At 38.6% G+C, this 21,359-nt stretch overlaps 1 protein-coding gene across 2 annotated transcripts in view; it reads right to left on the bottom strand.

Annotated features, from left to right (window-relative positions):
* tfg (trafficking from ER to golgi regulator) overlaps positions 1-17,866 on the bottom strand; it is a 32,235-nt gene extending 14,369 nt beyond the window's left edge. For both annotated transcript variants that reach the window (XM_061724207.1, XM_061724206.1), the window contains exons 1-6: positions 17,738-17,866; positions 10,502-10,715; positions 8,361-8,444; positions 6,890-7,036; positions 4,572-4,739; positions 2,924-3,067 (exon numbers count right to left, since the gene is read on the bottom strand). In XM_061724207.1, the coding sequence (XP_061580191.1) occupies positions 2,924-3,067; positions 4,572-4,739; positions 6,890-7,036; positions 8,361-8,444; positions 10,502-10,685 (727 nt within the window). In that variant the 5' untranslated portion in view covers positions 10,686-10,715; positions 17,738-17,866. The remainder of the gene's footprint in view (positions 1-2,923; positions 3,068-4,571; positions 4,740-6,889; positions 7,037-8,360; positions 8,445-10,501; positions 10,716-17,737) is intronic.
* Positions 17,867-21,359: the final 3,493 nt, after the last annotated feature.

Raw genomic sequence — 21,359 nt, forward strand, 5'->3', positions numbered from 1 at the left:
ACACCGACCCCCCCCCCCTCCCGAACTACGTGTCCTTGTCAAATGTATTTATTAAGTGTTGAATGTGCAGTGTCTATTTTGCTGTTAAAACCGTGAGGCGGGGAGTGCCAGGCCCCGCGGGACAGTGCCCCCCACGACCCGGACCCCCCGCCTTTCGCCTATGTGCGTATGAATCGTGTAGGGGGGGCAAGAGGGGGAGCGGAGGCCGAAGCCAGGAAGCAGGACCAGCAAAGCCGGCCCTGATAAGACACCCGCGTCCCCCCACCGGCCGTCCAGTAGACGGGGGCCGGCCCCCCGAGCCGGGCAAGGGCCCCACCGTACCCCCAAGGGCGCCCCCGGCGCCGCCGGAGCCCCCAGACGGAGGGGGAAACGGTCCAACATCCTCCCATTCATACTGACAACATAAGACATAGATACCTGGGAATGGCGCCACCCCGCCGTCGCGCCCGCCCGTGCACCCCCCGGTCAGGGGAGGCCCGCTCCCCGGACCCGGCCCCACCCCCCCCCCGAGGCCACCCCGGCGGACACCCCAAGGGTCCCGGAGTCCCCACATCCGCAGGGGCACTTGGCCCCCGCCCAGCGACGGAGGACCAAGGCAGCAATGCCCCCCCAGCGCAGACAGCCACCCCCCACCCAGGCAGGGCCGGGCCCTCCGGGTGGGACCCCCACGTCCACGGCCCCGCCCCCCCCCGGGAGGCCCGGAGACGCCCCAGCCACAGCCCCCCGCCCGAGCCCTCCCCAGCCACCCCCCCCCACCGCCATGAGGTAACCCCCCCCACAGGCCCCCAAGGCCCCCACCGGCTAGGGACAGGGCCCCGCGGCCCCCCCCACCGCCCCCCAGGGGCCACCAGAGGCCCGTGCCCCAGACCCCCCAAGCCGACCCCCAACCCCAAGGGCTACGAGATCACCACCCCCCCGCCCCCACTAGGTAACGAAGCCAATAAACGGGGACCACAGAGAGTGCAATTCAGCCGAATGTTGTTCAGTGGAGGCAGACATTATCTCACTACTAATATGATCTGATAAAAGATTCCTAAAATGGTTGATACATAAACTGGATTTTTGTTTCCAATTTACTAAAATGGTTTTCTTTGCGATACATAAGGCAGTGAGAACCCGGTGTGTCCAATTAGGATCTATTTGAGTGTCTCCCAGGTGACCTAATATACATACCGTGGGGCACACTGGGATTCTGTGGTTGATCCATGTGGATAAATCCTCACAAATCTCCTTCCAGAACCTCTGTACCGGTGTACAGAACCATAAAGCATGCATATAATTATCTGGGGTGTTCTCTGTGCACTGTGAACAGATATTAGAGGTGACAAAGCCCATCTGGAACATCCTTTGTCCAGTATAATGTATTCTATGAAGAACTTTGTACTGTATAAGTTGTAGGTTTGGGTTTTTAGTCATAGTAAACGTATTTAAGCATATTTGTGACCAAGAAAACTGGTCGGTATTAAGAGAGAGATCCGCCTCCCACTTAGAGATCGGGAGAGAGACTGAATCGTCCAGTTTAGACACTAACCTGTAGAGTTTTGATAACAACTTTAAAGTGCTTAGATTCAATAAATCTATTATCTTAGCGGGAAGTTGTAAATCTAATTGGCTAATTTTGTATGTTTTATTTATTATTGCCTTAAGTTGTTGATACTCTAAAAATGTATTCCTGCTAACTCCGTATTGAACAATAAGTGTATTGAAAGGTACAAACTGTCCTCCTACAATTACGTGCTGTAAGTACCGTATTCCTTGATCTCTCCATTGAACGAAGTTAACCATCTTTTTATCATTTTTCACGATGTCTGGGTTGTTCCATATGGGTGTACGGTCACATGGAAAAAGTGAAATTTTAGCTATTTTAAGAAATTCCCACCAAGCTGATAAAGTTGTGCTAATATTAATGCTTTTGAAACATTGATGACGTTTGATACTTTGACTAATAAATGGTAACTCTGAGATTTCTAGTTCATTACAAAACACTTGCTCTGAGTCCAGAGCAACTGTACCAAATATTAATGTCCATGGACCACTGGTTCTTGGTAACTGTACCAAATATTAATGTCCATGGACCACTGGTTCTTGGTAACTGTACCAAATATTAATGTCCATGGACCACTGGTTCTTGGTAACTGTACCAAATATTAATGTCCATGGACCACTGGTTCTTGGTAACTGTACCAAATATTAATGTCCATGGACCACTGGTTCTTGGGGTAACTGTACCAAATATTAATGTCCATGGACCACTGGTTCTTGGTAACTGTACCAAATATTAATGTCCATGGACCACTGGTTCTTGGTAACTGTACCAAATATTAATGTCCATGGACCACTGGTTCTTGGTAACTGTACCAAATATTAATGTCCATGGACCACTGGTTCTTGGTAACTGTACCAAATATTAATGTCCATGGACCACTGGTTCTTGGTAACTGTACCAAATATTAATGTCCATGGACCACTGGTTCTTGGGGTAACTGTACGGGTCACTGTCAAGTCCAACTGATGCTAATTTAAAGGAGCAACGGCACTAGCTCCGCTGAACGTAACAGAGACCTACAGTATAAACGACAGCAAGCGAAATAAAGAACTACATCATAAGGTAATGGATTCATCAGCCGCTTTCTGTTGTGGAAGACATCGGGTTTAAACGCGTCGTTAGCTGCTTCCAGTTGCTCTAACTGAAAAGTCGTTAGCATATTGTCTCAGCCTGCAATAAAACAGACAATTCATGATACTTTCTCATCTCCTAATTTTGATACCTAATAATACAATGTCAGTGTTGTACATGAGACAACAATATTGACGAATTTATGGATTTCACGCTGTGATCGGTGATCGACCCTCAAAATCCTGATCGGCGCATCTCTAATAAACACACCGACACGTTTTGTTATTCAGATTTCAGGCGTCTTACCGTCCATCCCCCCCGGGGGTCCCTGCTGCACGGCGGCGTAGGGGGCCTGAGGCTGGGGGGGAACCCCGGGTTGATGAGCTGCAGACGAGGACGAGGCGATGCTGTCAGGAGTCCCTGAACGCTCCTCCGGGGCGGCGGGGACGGCTGGAGGAGGAGACACCGGTGAGGACCACAGGACACGGGGGGGAGGACAAACCTGGTGCTACCCTGCCCTTACAGACTCAAACTGACCACACTTATGATGAATAATAGTTTACTGAACACTGATTTTGAATTATGGTTAAACCAAATTGTTTAACCCCTTTACATTCCTGTAAAATTTGCATAAAACTCCTTTCCAAGTTAACCCCAAAGTAAATTGAAAGCTGTTCTTGAACCGTTTGAAGTACATGGATGGTTTTGGTCTCTTTTGAAAGGTAACACTCTGAAGTTCTTCCCCCAACTGTCAGAATCACTGTAAGTGCTACTAGCGTTGAGTAATTTAAGTTTGAACACACTGAAATAGAAGGTTTTTATTTCAGCCGGGAAATTTGTTTTGTAACCAGATGTCAGCAGATGAGTGAATCTGTGACTTATTAGCTGGAAAACACATGAATCCTTATCTAGTGCAAGTTCAAATTTGATAATACCAAAAAGAATGAGTATTTTACACATGTTGTTGTAAGATTGTGTCTAGACCTTTCCAAAAATGGCCATTTGGAGACGCCAAAAGGACACTTGGATAACCAGGTCACATTCCTGGATAAAAGGGCAGAACTCTTGAACCTTTCAACGTACACTCATAATTTTGGCCTCTAATGACACTTAGAGGTATCCTATCATATATCCAGATTCACTATCAATATTGCTGAAAAAAAGTTACTGAGAACTTTGCATATAAGAGTCAAAACACGGATGCATGTTTCATTCGCTGCAATGATTTCACTTTTACGCATGGACTTCCTGGTTGTGGGTTTTATTCCCACGTCCTAAAACGGCACATTGTTGTTTTCAGAATTTCATTGGCTGTACAATGTGCCAGTCATCAGCACGATCGGTTCCAATTGGCTCATTTTTTTCATGAGAAAAGGGGTGACATGGGCTTCATTTCCATACAGGCTCATTGGCTACTGAAGGCTGTGGAGGGGACAGGGAAGCTCCTGATTGGTCAAATGAGGTGTCAATTAAAAGGAGAGGTGCATGCTCCATTTTGAGTACAAGATATCTGTTGTGAAGACGTGCAAAGCGGAGTTACAGCCGTTACACGTTGAAAATTTGGGACATTGAGCGGCAAATTTCAAATGACGCAGCGGTTGTTTGTGGATATTTACTGGTATAATAATGTGTTTTGGACTAAATACTTTACTGGATTGGATCGACTGGACCTTTCTGACTGTAACTAGATCATTTTTGTGGGAATATTTTTGATCGGACGACTTCTATGAGGCTTCATCGGTAAGTTGGGTCATTTGCGTAAATGTTTGTTTGTTTGTAGTGCTGATATGTACCAGCTGCTATAATTATATCCTGAAATTTATATTGGTGGAATCACAAGAATCTTAGCTTTCCAAAGATACGTCGCATGAGTACCTCCCGTAACATATGAGCTGTGTAAATGAACTTTCCACGTGAGTGGATTAAACCCCAGTGGTCCGTCAGGGCGTCTCACCTGAGACCTGGTCCTCGCTCAGGCCGAAGGCTGAGATGACATTCTTGTTGACCTCGTCCTGGTTCTTCAGCGGGTCGAAGGCCGACATGCTGGCCGCGCTGACCGGCGTCGCCTGCTTCACCGCCGTTTCTGCAGCCACCACTTTGCCTTCTCGGCCGTCCACGGATTCTGGAAACACATCAGCAAAAAATAAATAAATCAATCAATCATGAGCTCCAGCAGGAGGGAAGAAGATGAGTCTAATTGTACTAAGAAGATGATAATTGTATTGTGATTTATTGTATGTATATGTGTAGCTTTCGGCAACAATGGTTACCATTCATGCCAATAAAGCCAATTTGAATTGAATTGATGAATCTAATATTCTGGGCTGATTATAAACAAGGGCTTTATTGACCAAATACTGGAAAATAAGATTCTTTTTTTTTTAATCCTCACTAACTTTGCAAAAAAGTGCTATTGTGCAATTCCTTATATAAAGTCTGATGATTCTGCCGGCCGTGTTTACACATGGGCGGGTCCGACCACGCTCTAACCGGACTCAACCAGTGTCTGAGGGTTTTGGTGTAAAACTACAGACCAATATTCTGTTAAAATGCGTTCGGTTATTCAAACAGTGACAGTAAAACGTCTCGGTTCGGTGCCAGCCGTCTGTTTGGGACGCAGCCTTTATAATTCTGGCTGTAAACTCAAATGAATAACTGTTATGTGTTAAGGAGGTCACGCAATCCAACTCAGAGATTAAGAGTCCTTACATACACGGCTTTAGCTCTAAAAACAAAAACACATAAGACAGCAGCCGATGATACGACTCTGACCTGCAATCTTGAATAACACTGATATTCTGATTTCCTCTAGGTCAGGAGTGGCCCCCCCTGCTCTAGGTCAAAGCTGGGATGGAACTGCTCTCTCAGGAGGAGGCAACATATCAAAAACATAACAAACCATCTTAAGAACAGCCAGAGTCCGCCCGTTTCTCTCTCAGGCTAGTACGAAGGTGCTAAGTTATGGAGGTCTTCCCTCCATAACTGGTGTGATTTGAGCTTCTTGGAGATTAATGTGACGAAAACAAAGGAATTGGTCATGTTGGACAAAGATTCTGTGCAGCCCCTTACAGCCTGTCCTAACTACACGCGAGCGTCCGACTATCGCGTCGCACTGCGTTACATCGGACACTCTCTGTCCACACTGAAACCGTTATGGGCCCCCACGTTCTTTTGATTGACAGCTGAAACTCGCTTTTTAAAAGGCTGATTTATGGTTCCGCGTTACACCAACGCAGACCCTACGTGGCACGCCGTAGGCTACGCCGCCGATTTTACGCGGAACCATAAATCAGCCTTCATTCACCGCACTACCTGCCCATGCGCTCCTGAAAGAAACTCCTAAAATAACTCCTAAAAGAGTAAAGAGACAAGTAAAAGATGGATGATTACTTGTAATCTTCCTACGTTTGTACTTTCTAAACAGCAAACAAGCTTGATATTGTGATATTTAAATGTTCTCCTTTTTTCTTCCTGCCGCTCGCGTTGAAAGCGCTGCAGGAAACAGTCATGATGAGGAACGGCTGATCCAGTTAGTTGAAATGAGAAGTTATCTCTATGATTCCTCCTCATTTCACTACAAAAACCTCAATAAAGTGGCAGAAAGAAATATTATCCTATTATTATCTTATTATATATTATCTTATTATTATTATTATATCTTATTATCTTATCAGAATCTTCCAGCTCCCTGGTGATCTCCCTCCAGCAGCTGCCACTTTATTGAGGTTCTTGTATTGAAACGACTGTTTCTTACAGCGCTTTCAACCGGCTTTTAACGAGCGACAGGAAGAAAATAGAAACAGGGCATCCGACAAATGTTCAGCTCAAAACGGCAGCGCCGTGTCGCTCACGGCCAGTTAGGACAGTCCAATAGAAAATAAAGCAATGGAATTGTTTTTGTCGCTGACGCTCACTCGCATGCAGTTAGGACACGGTGTCAAGCTAGTACGGAGGTGCTAATGCTTTTATCTCTTGTCGTTTGGATTATTTTAACGCCCTGCTCTCTGGTCTTCCCAAAAAGAATATGTACAACCTACAATTATTACAGAATTCAGCCGCACGTGTGCTGACGAGGACCAGAGGGCGGGAGCACAATGCAGCGTTTTAAAATCGCTGCATTGGCTCCCCGTGCCTTTCAGGATCAGGGCATTAATACGTTTTATGTTTGTGTATTGTATTTATGTAAAGCACTTTGTGCTGCATTCTATGCATGAAAGGTGCTCTATAAATAAAGTTTGATTTGATTTGACGAGGCAGGCTGGACTTACGTACCGCTATCGAGCGCTGCAGCAGCCAGACCCGGATCTGTCGGGGGCTCCAAACTGTCGAGGAGATAGTTGACTTTGTTCCGGAGCTCAATGAGCTCCCTGCGCAGATATTTCACCTGACTGGACTCCAATGGCCTCGGCTGACCGTTCACTGCAGAATAGAAGATATCCAGGTGAGATTCAGGGAAAAACAGGTTTATCAAACTCCCTCTGTGATAAAAAATAAAAATAACAATTTAAGGCTTAAACGTCTCGAGCTTGATGAAATAGACGTGTTACATCAGCCATATAATCCATATAATCTTGACATATCAATATCAATAATGTGCACCTTATTTATTTATGTCACCTCATTATTTCCTTATGGGCTGAGAAATATAAGATTTCAGAAGACGTTTGAGTTTCCATGACGGAGGATTTGGGTCCAAACCCTCTCGGCTAATGATGCTGGGGAAGACCAGGGAAAAAGATGTTCTTATATTTATTATTAAACTGCAGGAAAACACAGCTGCAGCACTTAAACCCTCATCTCCTTCACGTAAATTAGCTGAAGACAGAAACGAAGAGCAGAAAAACGAGCCCGGGCCTGAACATTTGCTGTTTCCTGAGTGTTTAACGCAGATGCAGGCGGAGCCGAGGGCCGTCGGGAGATTCCACTTCCAAACCTCCGCACAAGCTGGACCCGATAATTTCCACATGAAGTCATGACATGTGATTGTTATGATTTGTAGAAATTACTTGTCTTTCAGCTCTCAGGCCAGTAAAAAGACAAAGTAAGTTGACGAGAGAAAAGAAACAAAAATAAAGCTTCTTCTTCTCTAATAAAAATCTCTTACTTACAAAAATACATTTTTGGTTTAATGTCAGAACAAAAAAAGTTTAAAAACATGAACACAGAAAAGCCTCATAACTCATAAAGATGATTTAGTCCAGATGTCGGTATTTGCTTTGGTTCAACCGATGATCTCCATCATACTTTAGAACGAAACAGTCATTATTTAAAAAGGTAATAAGCCATTTTAAATCTTGTGTTTCAACACCCATAACTGACAGAAACAAACCTGGTTTGTCAGACTGGTTGCTTTTTATTTTTCGATAAGCAGCAACTGAGCTTAATTTGTTTCTTACTTACGGAAAATAATAGAAACAAGTATAAGAAACACAAAAGGCTTTTGTCATGATGTGTTTTCTAAACAAGTGCTAAGAGAGAAACAGAAAACCCACACAAAACTCATGAAAAGGGAGGGTCAACAGTTTAACATGTTTTAAATTCAGCACTTTGGCCAACTGGTGTTTTTAAAAGTGCTTTAGAAATAAAGTTGAGTTTTCGTTTGTTGCCGCTTGGCGCCCTCTAGTGGCCACTTACTGTAAAAACTCAAACACTGAACATTCACTGCATTATTTAACTCTAAACATCTACAGGTTTGGAGGGTGAATACGTCCAAGAAAACAAAAAACAAAGAAACAAGTCTTACCAAACAAAGTGAGCTTGAGTATTCTACTGCACTGGATGGCAAAGGAGAGGTCAGAGCTGTCGAAAATGGTGATGAGGTCGTCATCTGTGACGGAGAAAACAGACGTCAGATGAGACGATAGGGGGGTAACGATACACTAATCTCATGATAACAATACGATATTATAGCAGTATTTTTTTTAACAACCTTGAATGAGGAACATGTGACTGGAAAAACATGCTCCCAAGACAGTATATAAAGTAATGAAAAATAGACAATTTATGCAATTATAACTGAAAACTTGAATGTTTTCATACCTTTAAACATATTTAAAGGCAAAAACATGGCACAAGTTATTCTCGTGTCTAACAAAACACTCCTTTTTTGGGCATAAACAAAAAAAATAGCAAAAGTTGTAATGTAATGATGAGAATAAAAAAAATTAAAATCGATCTTTAGACATACGAATCAATTTTTAGGAATTAATATGAGAATCGATTTAGAATCGAAAAATCGATCGTTTCAACACAGGCTTATTACTAATTTGGTCAGTTTCAGTCTTTAAGGGAAAGGTAGCACCGCGTTTGTCCTCTAGGGGTGTAACGATACAGTAATCTCACGATACGGTACGATACACCATATTGAGGTCACGATAATGATACGATATTATAGCAGTATTTTTTTAACAACCTTGAATGAGGAACATATGACTGGAAAAAATTGTCTTTTATTTGAAAGACATTAAAAAAGACATAAAAACAAAACAATGCTGTGCGTTTGCCCTATTGTTACAGTTTGTAATTCTTTATAACTGTTTAAGTTTTAGAGAGAGAGCCAGGCCAACCATTTTTCACAAACTGAACTAAAAGTAAATGTCAGGTTTGCATTATGCATCTTCAGTTTCATACAAGTACAAATATTTTGCCACAAACTGAATAGTTTCTCTCAAGTATGATTTTACTTTTTTCTTTTCCAGAAATTTAATAACTATAATTAAATAAATAAATAAAAGTAAATAAATAAACTATGAAAAGTCCCAAACTCATCATGACTGTTATTGATCTTGTGCCAGAGCTCAGAGCTTCACCTGCTCCAGCCTGAGGCCGTAAGGTGAACCCCGTTATCGTTTCATCCTCCCACCTTTGGGGATGACACAATCTTTACATCATAAAAAGATTGATTCATGCTCACCTTAGAAGTGTAAGAGGAGATTTATTTTTGTTAAGAAGGTTATTTTGGTAATTCAGGGTTCATTATTGTATAAATATATTCTTTATATTCTGATGTAAATCAGGGACTATAATGACACAGTTTATCTGTAGTGATTAGTCTGTTTTAGATTGGGCGGAGTGATACAGCACTAGATGCTGTGTTGATGTTCTAAAAACATTAAAGTACACTGGAACTCAGCAGAAGTTTCCCCGTGTTTATCCTACTCACGACCCCAAAAAGGTTTAATTTAATAAGGTAAGGCTTAACTCTACACCAGACTTACATCAGTAAAAGTTCGGAGCTACAAACCCTGCAAGAGTCCCGTGATCAGGAACTTTAAACAGTACTAGTTTCTCCTGAGTGTAGTCAGATTTTGGTCCGTGTGGTCGAGGCGCGGTTGGCACGTGAATGGGATGCGCCTTACTAGTACCAGTAAACACAATATATTCATATAAGACACGTATCATGACGTTTTTGTATCCCGAAATTTCGTGGCACGATATACAGGACTGTGTCAGAAAATTAGAATATTGTGATAAAGTCCTTTATTTTCCATAATGCAAAAATGTCATATATTCTGGATTCATTACAAATCAACTGAAATATTACAAGCCTTTTATTATTTTAATATTGCTGATCATGGCTTACAGCTTAAGAAAACTCAAATATCCTATCTCAAAAAAATTGAATATTCTGGGAATCTTAATCTTAAACTGTAAACCATAATCAGCAATATTAAAATAATAAAAGGCTTGCAATATTTCAGTTGATTTGTAATGAATCCAGAATGTATGACATTTTTGTTTTTTTTAAATTGCATTACAGAAAATAAAGAACTTTATCACAATATTCTAATTTTCTGAGACAGTCCTGTATTGTTACCCCCCTATGAGATGATGAACTACATTTTAACCCTGGAAACCAGACCTCTCGGTTACGTCTCGGCTCACCTTCGTCCTTGTATTTGATGGTAACTTCATCGTTGCTCTGCAGCTTCCCCCTGAAGACGCGCTGCATCATCAGCACCAGCTCGTCATATGTGATGTCTTCGTTGTGGATGGGGATGCGCCGGATGTCGTCCCCGAGCTGCGCTTTGATGATCAGCTTCCCGCTCAGGTCCAGCTGGCCGTTCATGGTGCCGTCTGACCTGTTCTTCTCCCACCGCTGGACGGAGAGACGAGAGAGTTTCAGAAACAATCCACTTATCCCTTTATTTTCACCTTAGAACAAAAAATATGGACCGACTTTCCACATAAGAACATGTTAATATATTAGCAGGCAGAGCTGGAATCAGTGGTGATTCATGAAATTAAGTTGAGGTCATAAATACTGAAATTCCCCTCTGAAATCTAAGAGTAATCCTGTCTTTTGAGATAAATTTTGTAATCTTTTACCCTAAATCTTGTCCATATTTCCAGCATCATAAAAGCGCTCTGTTTTATTGCCATGGTAACTAATCCTGATCTCATAACCTGCTCTGGAGAAATTTAGAGTTTTGGATTAAACTGATTATTTTCACAAATCATATTTCAGATCTGTTAATCCTGAAACAGAATTTTTGTTAAATCATGAATAAGAAGTAGCAAATAGTGATGTCTTACGTTTTGCCTGAATTGAAAGCGCCTGATCGATGTTGAATAAATGTATGACATTCAAAAACTCATCCGTCATCGTGAAAGTCAGTCGGTGCATTTACGCCCCATTTTTAATCAGGACAGAATTTTGATTGATTCCTCTCAGTACAGATTCTGCAGAAATTAAACTTTAAAAAAAAAAACCTAGATGTTAAATAAAAAAACTCATGACGTAAATTCACAGATGAGGGAAAACGTGACCAGCTCCAAAGAAGCTTCACAGTTACTATAACATCCATGAAGGAAGGCAGATAATCCTGTGCTTTTATATTTTGTCCCAATGTATTCCATAAACAAATAAATAATGTGATACAGATTAGAGAATAAATTCATTCAATCAGAGGATATTTCTGTTTGTTCTTTCATTGATTTATTCAGGCTTGCAGAGCTGGAGCAGACGATGACACCGCACAAGTACTTTATATCAGACAAAATTCAACCAAGGATATTAAAACAATTCAAATGTTTTAAGAGACATTGTCAGAAAAACATACTACTTTTGAAAAATCACATGGAAACTGAGGTTTTTATAACTACACCACATGAAAACGGCGGCCAGCAAGTTTTACACTAAACAGACACATGGAAACGTGGCACTTTGCAGATCTAACTAATGATTATGTTCTTCTATTTAACTTGCAACAGCAGCATTATTTTTTTCTATAACTTGTATATACAGGACTGTCTCAGACAATTAGAATATTGTGATTTTCTGTAATGCAATTACAAAAACAAAAATGTCATATATTCTGGATTCATTACAAATCAACTGAAATATTGCAAGCCTTTTATTATTTTAATATTGCTGATTATGGCTTATAGCTTAAGAAAACTCAAATATCCTATCTCAAAAAATTAGAATATTCTGGGAATCTTAATCTTAAACTGTAAGCCATAATCAGCAATATTAAAATAATAAAAGTCTTTCAATATTTCAGTTGATTTGTAATGAATCCAGAATGTATGACATTTATTTCACTCACTCATCTCACTCATCTTCTCCCGCTTATCCGTTACCGGGTCGCGGGGGCAGCAGCCTCAGCAGGGATGCCCAGACTTCCCTCACCCCAGACACTTCCTCCAGCTCTTCCGGGGGGAGTCCGAGGCGTTCCCAGGCCAGCCGAGAGACATAGTCTCTCCAGCGTGTCCTGGGTCTTCCTCGGGGTCTCCTCCCGGTGGGACATGCCTGGAACACCTCCCTAGGGAGGCGTCCAGGAGGCATCCGGTACAGATGCCCAAGCCACCTCAGCTGACTCCTCTCAATGTGGAGGAGTAGCGGCTCGACTCCGAGCTCCTCCCGGGTGACCGAACTCCTCACCCTATCTCTAAGGGAGCGTCCAGCCACCCTGCGGAGGAAACTCATCTCGGCCGCTTGTATCCGCGATCTTGTCCTTTCGGTCACTACCCAAAGTTCATGACCATAGGTGAGGGTAGGGGCGTAGATTGACCGGTAAATCGAGAGCTTCGCCTTTCGACTCAGCTCCCTCTTCACCACGACGGTCCAGTACATCGACCGCATTACTGCGGACGCTGCACCGATCCGCCTGTCAATCTCTATTTTCTATTTTCTATTTTCTGTAATGCAATTAAAAAAAAAATAAATAAATAAAAATAAATGACATTTATTTATTTATTTATTTTTATTTATTTATTTTTTTTAATTGCATTACAGAAAATAAAGAACTTTATCACAATATTCTAATTTTCTGAGACAGCCCTGTACAATTTGTTTGGCCACCGTCAATATTTTCTTGTATTTTACCTGTTTTATATTCTAAAGTCACACTTAAAGGGGACATATTATGGCATTTAATGTATATTTTAAAAAGGCCTTGAATGTCTTAAAAACAGTCTAAAGCTTGTTTTTTCTACATAAATCAGAAATTCAGCCTGTGGGCCATGTCTATAGTTTTACCGCTTCTAAAGCCTTTTTTGTTTTTTTTAAATTGCATTACAGAAAATAAAGAACTTCATCACAATATTCTAATTTTCAGAGACAGTCCTGTATACTGTAACTCAAATCTGTGTAAATCATATAATCACATCTCATCTGTTCATAATATATATTATCATTCATTAATGTCTGACCTGCACCTTATAACAACAGTTATTTATTAATCTCCACCATGTACATACATATGCTAACTTCATTCCGTTGCCCTGTATTTTTGACATGTGCAATGACAATAAAGTTGAATCTAATCTAATCTATATTCTTCACACAGCTGACTTTGGTATCAAGGGATCTGTGGATTTTGTGTAGAAGAACCATCGAGGTTGTTACGTGAGAAAACACAAACAGCAGCAGAAAGCCGGGCTTTACTAATCCAGCTGATCTCATTTCTACCGCCAGCTCTCCAGAAGAAAAGCCTGGTTTTGGTGAATTTCATCCATGGTGCACCCTTAGGTGCTGCTTCAATGATATGAGCTCAGAAAAGTCAGCTGACAACCAGAATAATACACGGAATGAACAACTCCCTCCCCCCAGATTTTCTTTTCTCCCCCAAAGACAAACATGTTAAAGCCGGGATTAATCCAACTCAAATGATCCAAATGTTATTCGGGGAGAATAGAATAGAATAAACTTTATTGATCCCCCAGAGGGGAAATTCACTTGTGCAGCAGCAAACATACACACGCTCAACAATTTTTACAGAATATACACAAAAGTGTGTTTTTTTATGTATATAATTGGAGGTAAATATATGAACCAGTGTATATAGCATATCTACTCTTATATAGTTGTTCAAGTATATTGTTATATCATTGCTGTCTATTGTTCTCTATTATATTGTAGTATTATAGTATCATGAAGTGCCGTACACACACACATTTTATATATATATATATATATATATATATATATATATATATATATATATATATAAATTAAAAAAATAAAAGATACTTTATTAATCCTTTGCAGGAAATAAAGATCGTTTTTCATGCATGCATTCAACACAAAGATAAAAACAGATTCAATAAAAAAACAGATCACTTAGAATTAAAATTAGATTTTAAATTAAATTAAAATTAAAATGCTGGGGTGCTAAAGTGCTGAGTAATAAGTGCTAAGAATAAATTGCTGGAGTATTGCACATAGGACAGTTATTTCACATTATAGAGCTTGATGGCAGCTGGAAGGAACGACTTTATATAAATATATATATTTATTTGTATTCTGTTTTTTGTACGCTTTTTTATGCATGTTCGAAATAAAATCATCAAATCAAAAAGCCGGCGCTGCAGTCGAACCACCAAACCTCGAGTCCGATTCCAGCCTCGATCCCACAGCGTCCGACTGAAAACCATGTTATTACAGAAGAAACCGGGTCAAGGCCGGATGACACAGCTGTCGGCTTTATAACCACCCTGACAGATGACACGCAAAACTGATCCACCATTAGATACAAAGAGGAGTCTGTAGGAGACGAGTATGTACACAAAAAGCAGGTTAACGGGTCTAAATTTATGATTAAATGAAGGTTGTTACATTAATAGTGATGATATCTGGGTTAAAATGAGCTCCCTCTGATGCACAACATGGGTCAAAGTGACCCGACTGAGATTTTATGTTCTTTATCTTTGTAATAGATTAGTTTTATCTTTTGGTCTTCCAGCTATTCCTCAATTAACTTGTTTTTCATCAGTTAACATCTTTATTTGATTAATTGTTGTCTTACTTTTTGAATAAAAACTTTTTTTTGTATCACTACACTTCTAATGCACAACATGGGTCAAAAATGACCCACATTGATTTTCTGTGTTATTTCACGTATGGCTGAGTGTTGCTTTGCTCTGCCTTTAAAATACATGTATTTTATCATCCACTATCCCATGTATACAGTAAATTACAGGTTTTTATTCAGCACTAGTCATCATTTTATGTTTATTTTCTTACTTTGTGAACAAGCACAACTTTTGACAGATGACATGCAAAACTGATCCATCATCAAATACAAAGAGGAGCCTGTAAGAGACGAGTATGTATATAATAAGCAGGTTAACGGGTCTGGGGAGCAGACCAGAATAATTTATGATTAAATGAAGGTTGTTACATTAATAGTGATGATATCTGGGTTAAAAGGAGCTGCTGCTCCTTACTGTACGAGTCTATTCTCCTCATGATTACGTGCTGGAACCGTCTCCAACAGTAACAGCATCAGTTTCGCTACACAATTATACTCTGTTTAATTATGTATATATTTACAGGACTGTATCAGAAAATTTGAATATTGTGATGAAGTTTGTTATTTCCTGTAATGCAATAAAAAAAACAAAAATGTCATACATTCTGGATTCATTCCAAATCAACTGAAATATTGCAAGCCTTTTATTATTTTAATATTGCTGATTATGGTTTACAGTTTAAGATTCCCAGAATATTCAAATTTTTTGAGATAGGATATTTGAGTTTTCTTAAGCTGTAAGCCATGATCAGCAATATTAAAATAATAAAAGGCTTGCAATATTTCAGTTGATTTGTAATGAATCCAGAATGTATGATATTTTTTGTTTTGTACTTGCATTACAGAAAATCACAATATTCAAATTTTCTGAGACAGTCCTCTGTGTGTGTGTGTGTGTGTGTGTGTGTGTGTGTGTGTATATATATATATATATATATATATATATATTTATTTTATGGTCAGCATTTTTGTAAATTGCTTTCTCTTCAAGTAATGGCTCACGTCACTCCACAAGTACAGTTTAAAAGTGCAATAACCTTCCCCCTCTAAATACATCACTGGTATTTTTGTCTCTTTGCACATGTATATATTATTCGTTTTTCGGGTTTAGTATTTCTTTTGTACATTGCTCATTTTTTATATTGCTCTTTTTAATTACTTAGCTATTTATTGTTTTTTTTTTTTTTTTTAGGATATACTTTATAGCTTTTCATACTTTCGTGTATATTCTGTAATACTTTTTGAGCGCGTGTATGTTTGCTGCAGCACAAGTAAATTTCCCCTCTGGGGGATCAATAAAGTTTATTCTATTCTACCCTATAGAGTTCAAAGGTCAAACGTCGCCTGGTGAAGTGGCAACAACGACGGAGCTCAATCAGACTTTGACCAGAAATAACAGCCGTTTTGATTAGAAAGTGTCTCTCAGCAACATCACCATCGTCTTGTGTTCTTGTGTAATCCTCACAATAGTTTCATTCACATGTTTAACTTACGTTATTATCTGATGTTTTAAGCTGGAATAATCACGACTGTGAAGTAGGGGTGGGCAAAAATATGGATATGGCAATATATCGCGATACTTTTCCAGCTGATTCAATATCGATATTCAAAATTTGAATATCGATTTTTCTTTTTTTTTTTATATAATTTTTATCCCCGATTTTTTCCCATTTTATCACCCAGTGCTCCTACCTAAGTGACAGTCCTGGGCATTGCCACTCTCTATCAACGGCCCTGCACTGAGCTCAGGTTTTATTTCACGTTTTATTTCATTTTATAATTTATTTTTTATATAACACAATTGCCTGTCCTTAAAAAATTAAAAATAATGGACAGAGGTTTATTTATTTATGGATTTATATCTATACTGACTGATCACTGTGCCTGTCCTTGGTTTTAGTACCCATCTTTCTTGTGTTTATTATCATTTGCCACATAATCAAAGCAACCTCATACTAAATTTAATGTTAATTTCATATGATGTAAATAATATGAAACACATATACAAATATGTTGTAACTTTAGCTTGTATAGTTATAAATTTGACTCAGTTTGTCCCATGAATTGTCACTATAATCTGATGAACGTGCAACTCGGATTTTAAGATCCATCACTATCATCTGATGTACATATATACAACTTGGATTTTAAGATGTGTAATGCATTTTTAAATTTTTCAGTGAACTATGTAGAATATAATAATCGGGATATCGCAATGTGTATCGTATCGTGGCTCAAGTATCGTGATGCGTATCGTATCGTGAGGTCCTTCCCAATACCCACCCCTACTGTGAAGTTATTAACAGACACGCCACGGCTCTGCCCGTCCTGATCCGAACCAGGTCCAGGTCCAGGTCCAGATTCAAGGCAGAGGGCTGGGAAGCAAAGGGCTGATGGGTAATTAGCTAGATGCTAATGGCTAACGTTTAGCAGGGAACCAGAAACAGATTCTTTCTACCGGGACTGGCTCTAAATAATAAATAAATACCTGCTCCCTTGGACAAAAAACTTTAATCCACTTCTCAAGTTTAATGTCACTAGTTATTTCTTTAATAAACCGGTTTGTTTCTAAATCTGGAGTTAAACCCTGATTCATCCCAAACATGTCAGTGTTTAAAACACTAACTCCACGCCCTGAACACCAAACACGGCCCATTCTTCACTTATAAACCTCTCAACACCCTAAACCTGTAGACAGAACTTTAATCAGATGAATGTAAACATCTGTTTGGGTCAGTTAGCCTAGCCGTTAGCTCCCAGCGCTAATGACATTATTACTGATCAAACTGGGAATAAAGACAGCGACGTGGTTCATTATGAATGACGTTACATTTAAAGTCTGGGTCGTAATGAAGCCTCCTACCTGAATCAGACGACTGGACCAGGCTGAGTTCCACGGGTTGGTTTTAAACCGTGAGGAGCAGATTGTTCAGCTAACTGTTAGCAGAGCAGCATCAGGAAGCGCTGACGTCACAGCTACGTGGCACTCTCCCCGCGCATGCGCAGACCCGGACCTGGACCAGAGCTGTCATTTCATTATCATTTGTCATTTTCAGACGTGTCTTCAGTATTCACATTCATTACTCAGGTAGGTAGAAGTATAGATACTAGAGTTTAAAAATACTCCTGTAGAAGTTGAAGTATCAACTCAAGTTTTTTACTCAAGTAAAAGTATAAAAGTACTGGTTTCAAAACTACTTAAAGTATAAAAGTAAAAGTAATGTAAGGGGAAAAAAGCCATTAAGGACAAAAGCCATTGAAAATTAATGCATGTTAGTATAATGCAAATATATTAAAGAACCATATATGTGTACTATTGAGCATTAACATGTGTTTCAGAGAGCAGGAGATATGATGACTAGTTGCCTATAAGTATTGTAATGGTGCAAAAAGTCAAACTTCAGAGGCATGTTATCATTTATCCTAACCTTTATTGGAATGTACATCCAAGTTTAGTTGCAGGAATCTGAGGGAACGGATGTAAGAACAAAACTGGACAAGAACATCTGAAACAACCACAACCAAATTCACTCTATCCGGATGGAGCAATTTAACTGGATAGTTTTTATTAAAGGCCGAAATGAAATAGAGTAACGAGGCTGTTTTTAAAATGCAAGGAGTAAAAAGTACAGATAATTGTGTGAAAATGTAAGGAGTAAAAGTAAAAAGTCGTCTGAAAAATAATTACTCCAGTGAAGTATAGATAACCAAAATTTCTACTTAAGTAAGGTAACGAAGTATTTGTACTTTGTTACTTGACACCTCTGCATTTTCATTTAGAAAATAAAAACTCAAATGAAATAAAAAAAATTAAAATAAATCGTAAATTATAAAATCATGCAAATTATGTTCAGAGCAAAATCAGAAATGCTCCCTGACTTCAATTCAGAAGACTCCGTATAATCTTTGAGGAGTCTGCAATTTTACTGTACAAAAAGCAAAAAAAAAAAGGTATGAAAAGGAGACGTGTCTCCATTACTGGAGTTAAATTCTGGAATGATGCCAACATACATTTAAAAACATGTCATTCTCTTTTGGTTTTTAATAAAAATGGTTTGTAAAGCTATTTTTGAAACTTATAAGTGCGATTGACTATCTGTTAATGTTTCTGTGCTTTTCTATTGTCTCTTTGCTTTTCTAGAGGTCGGTAGCCAAAAAAAAGAAAGTTGGTAATATAGGATAGTCTTTTATAAGCAGCAGCTTCTGCTTTTTCAGTCATTGTTCAACACATGATTATTGGTTTTGTGTGAAATGTCAATGCTGTGCACAATGTTTTTTGGTGTTGTTTTTGTGTTGTCACGATTGAATAAACTTCATTCATTCATTCATTCATTCATTCATTCATTCATTCATTCATTCATTCATTCATTCATTCATTCATTCATTCATTCATTCATTCATTCATTCATTCAAAATGAAATATAAATACAACATGATCCACAGCTGCATTTCCCAATTGTTGTTATTTAAAAACAAAGAGAATAGAATAGAATAGAATAGAATAGAATAGAATAGAATAGAATAGAATAGAATAAGCTTTATTCGCCAAGTATGAACATGCCAGACAGGGAATTTGTTTTGTTTGAAAATAAAAACTCAAATGGAATAAAAAAAAATTAAAATGAAATATAGAGAGTGGGTCGAGAGTAAATATGAGTTAAGAGATGGATGTAGATTTTTGTTACCAAAAGCGATAAAAGAAGTTAAAAGAAGATGTATTTCTTTTAAAGGGGTCCAGCTGTGGAATAGTGTTGATCCCAAACTTAAGCAATGTACTTCCTTTATGTTCAAAAAATCATTATGTGTATTTATATTTGGGAGTTATGGCTGTAATTGAAAAAAAGGGGAAAATAGATATGTATGTTTATGTATATGCATCTTTGTGTATACATGTATGTATGCAAGTGTATGTACAGTATATGTATATATTATATTTGTATTTTTTTTTTCTTCACACTTGACACCATGTATTGTGTAGCGTAGGTTGTATAGTAGCATTAATAATCTCTGATTCTGCCTGAGCCTTTTTCAGTCAAATTGTAAAACTTGTCTCTTCCTTGTTGCCTTGAAAGGTATATATGACTGAAATAAACTTAAAGTAAAACTAAAACTATTTTATTGACACTGAGTCAGCGAAATCTGTTCCAGTACAGCCCGTCCAAGAGAACAAAAAAGAGATACAAATCACAGATACAAATAGTTTGTTTTTGTCTTTGATACGTAACCAAAGTGGAATCAAATAATCCCTGACACTTAATTTTATTAAATACTCCTGATAAAAATGTAAGTTGTTCCTACTCTTCAAGAGTCTTTATGTCTTATGTCAAGTGTCCTTGAGCAGGATATTGAGGCTAATACAGCCCTCCAGCCCGCTTATTGGGATTATTTACATATATTCTCAACAAATATCAGTAAAAGTTCACCGGTGAGCTGGTGAATGCATTCTTGAATTGGCTCATAGACCCCAGACATAGTTTAAAAGTGCTTACAGTTTGGTTTATGACATATATTTTAATTTCCATAAGGGCCCAAATAAGCTGGTGTTCTAATGCAGACTGAGAATAAATAAAATACTGTAATCACACAGACACAAGTTTTGATTACCATCCTTTTTATTGGCTGAATGAGAGGTAGATTTCAGAGAGACGACATAAGCACATCTGAAAAAACGTCTTCTTTAAAACAAACAACAAAAGGTAGAAAGTACAGACCTTTAGTCTTCAGTCTCGTCACATCAGACGAGCAGATTGTTGGGAATCAACTTTATGGCCTGAATGACCACTTTTTCGATTGAAAATAAAGTATTGAAAACAGTGATTAAATGTCAAATTGTCTTATGAAACTTCATAAGATGTCATTTCTGAGTAATAACTTAAATCTAATAAATGATAAAATGCTTTCAAAAGTGTGATGTTGCTATAGATATACAGGACTGTCTCAGAAAATTAGAATATTGTGATTTTCTGTAATGCAATTAAAAAAACAAAAATGTCATACATTCTGGATTCATTACAAATCAACTGAAATATAGCAAGCCTTTTATTATTTTAATATTGCTGATCATGGCTTACAGCTTAAGAAAACTCAAATATCCTATCTCAAAAAATTAGAATATTCTGGGAATCTTAATCTTAAACTGTAAACCATAATCAGCAATATTAAAATAATAAAAGGCTTGCAATATTTCAGTTGATTTGTAATGAATCCAGAATGTATGACATTTTTGTTTTTTTAATTGCATTACAGAAAATAAAGAACTTTATCACAATATTCTAATTTTCCGAGACAGTCCTGTAAATCAGAATCAGAATCAGCTTTATTGGTCAAGTTTGAACATTGCCCGACAAGGAATTTGACTCCGGTTATTCATATATCCGGTTATATATGTTGTTTTTATATTGTCCTGTCACATATGTTAACTGTACACGCACTGATGCTGATGCTTTTACACAAACGAAGTTCCTAACGGATAAATAAAGTTATTT

This window comes from Cololabis saira, chromosome 6 (assembly GCF_033807715.1).
Source record: "Cololabis saira isolate AMF1-May2022 chromosome 6, fColSai1.1, whole genome shotgun sequence".
Lineage (NCBI taxonomy): Eukaryota > Metazoa > Chordata > Actinopteri > Beloniformes > Belonidae > Cololabis > Cololabis saira.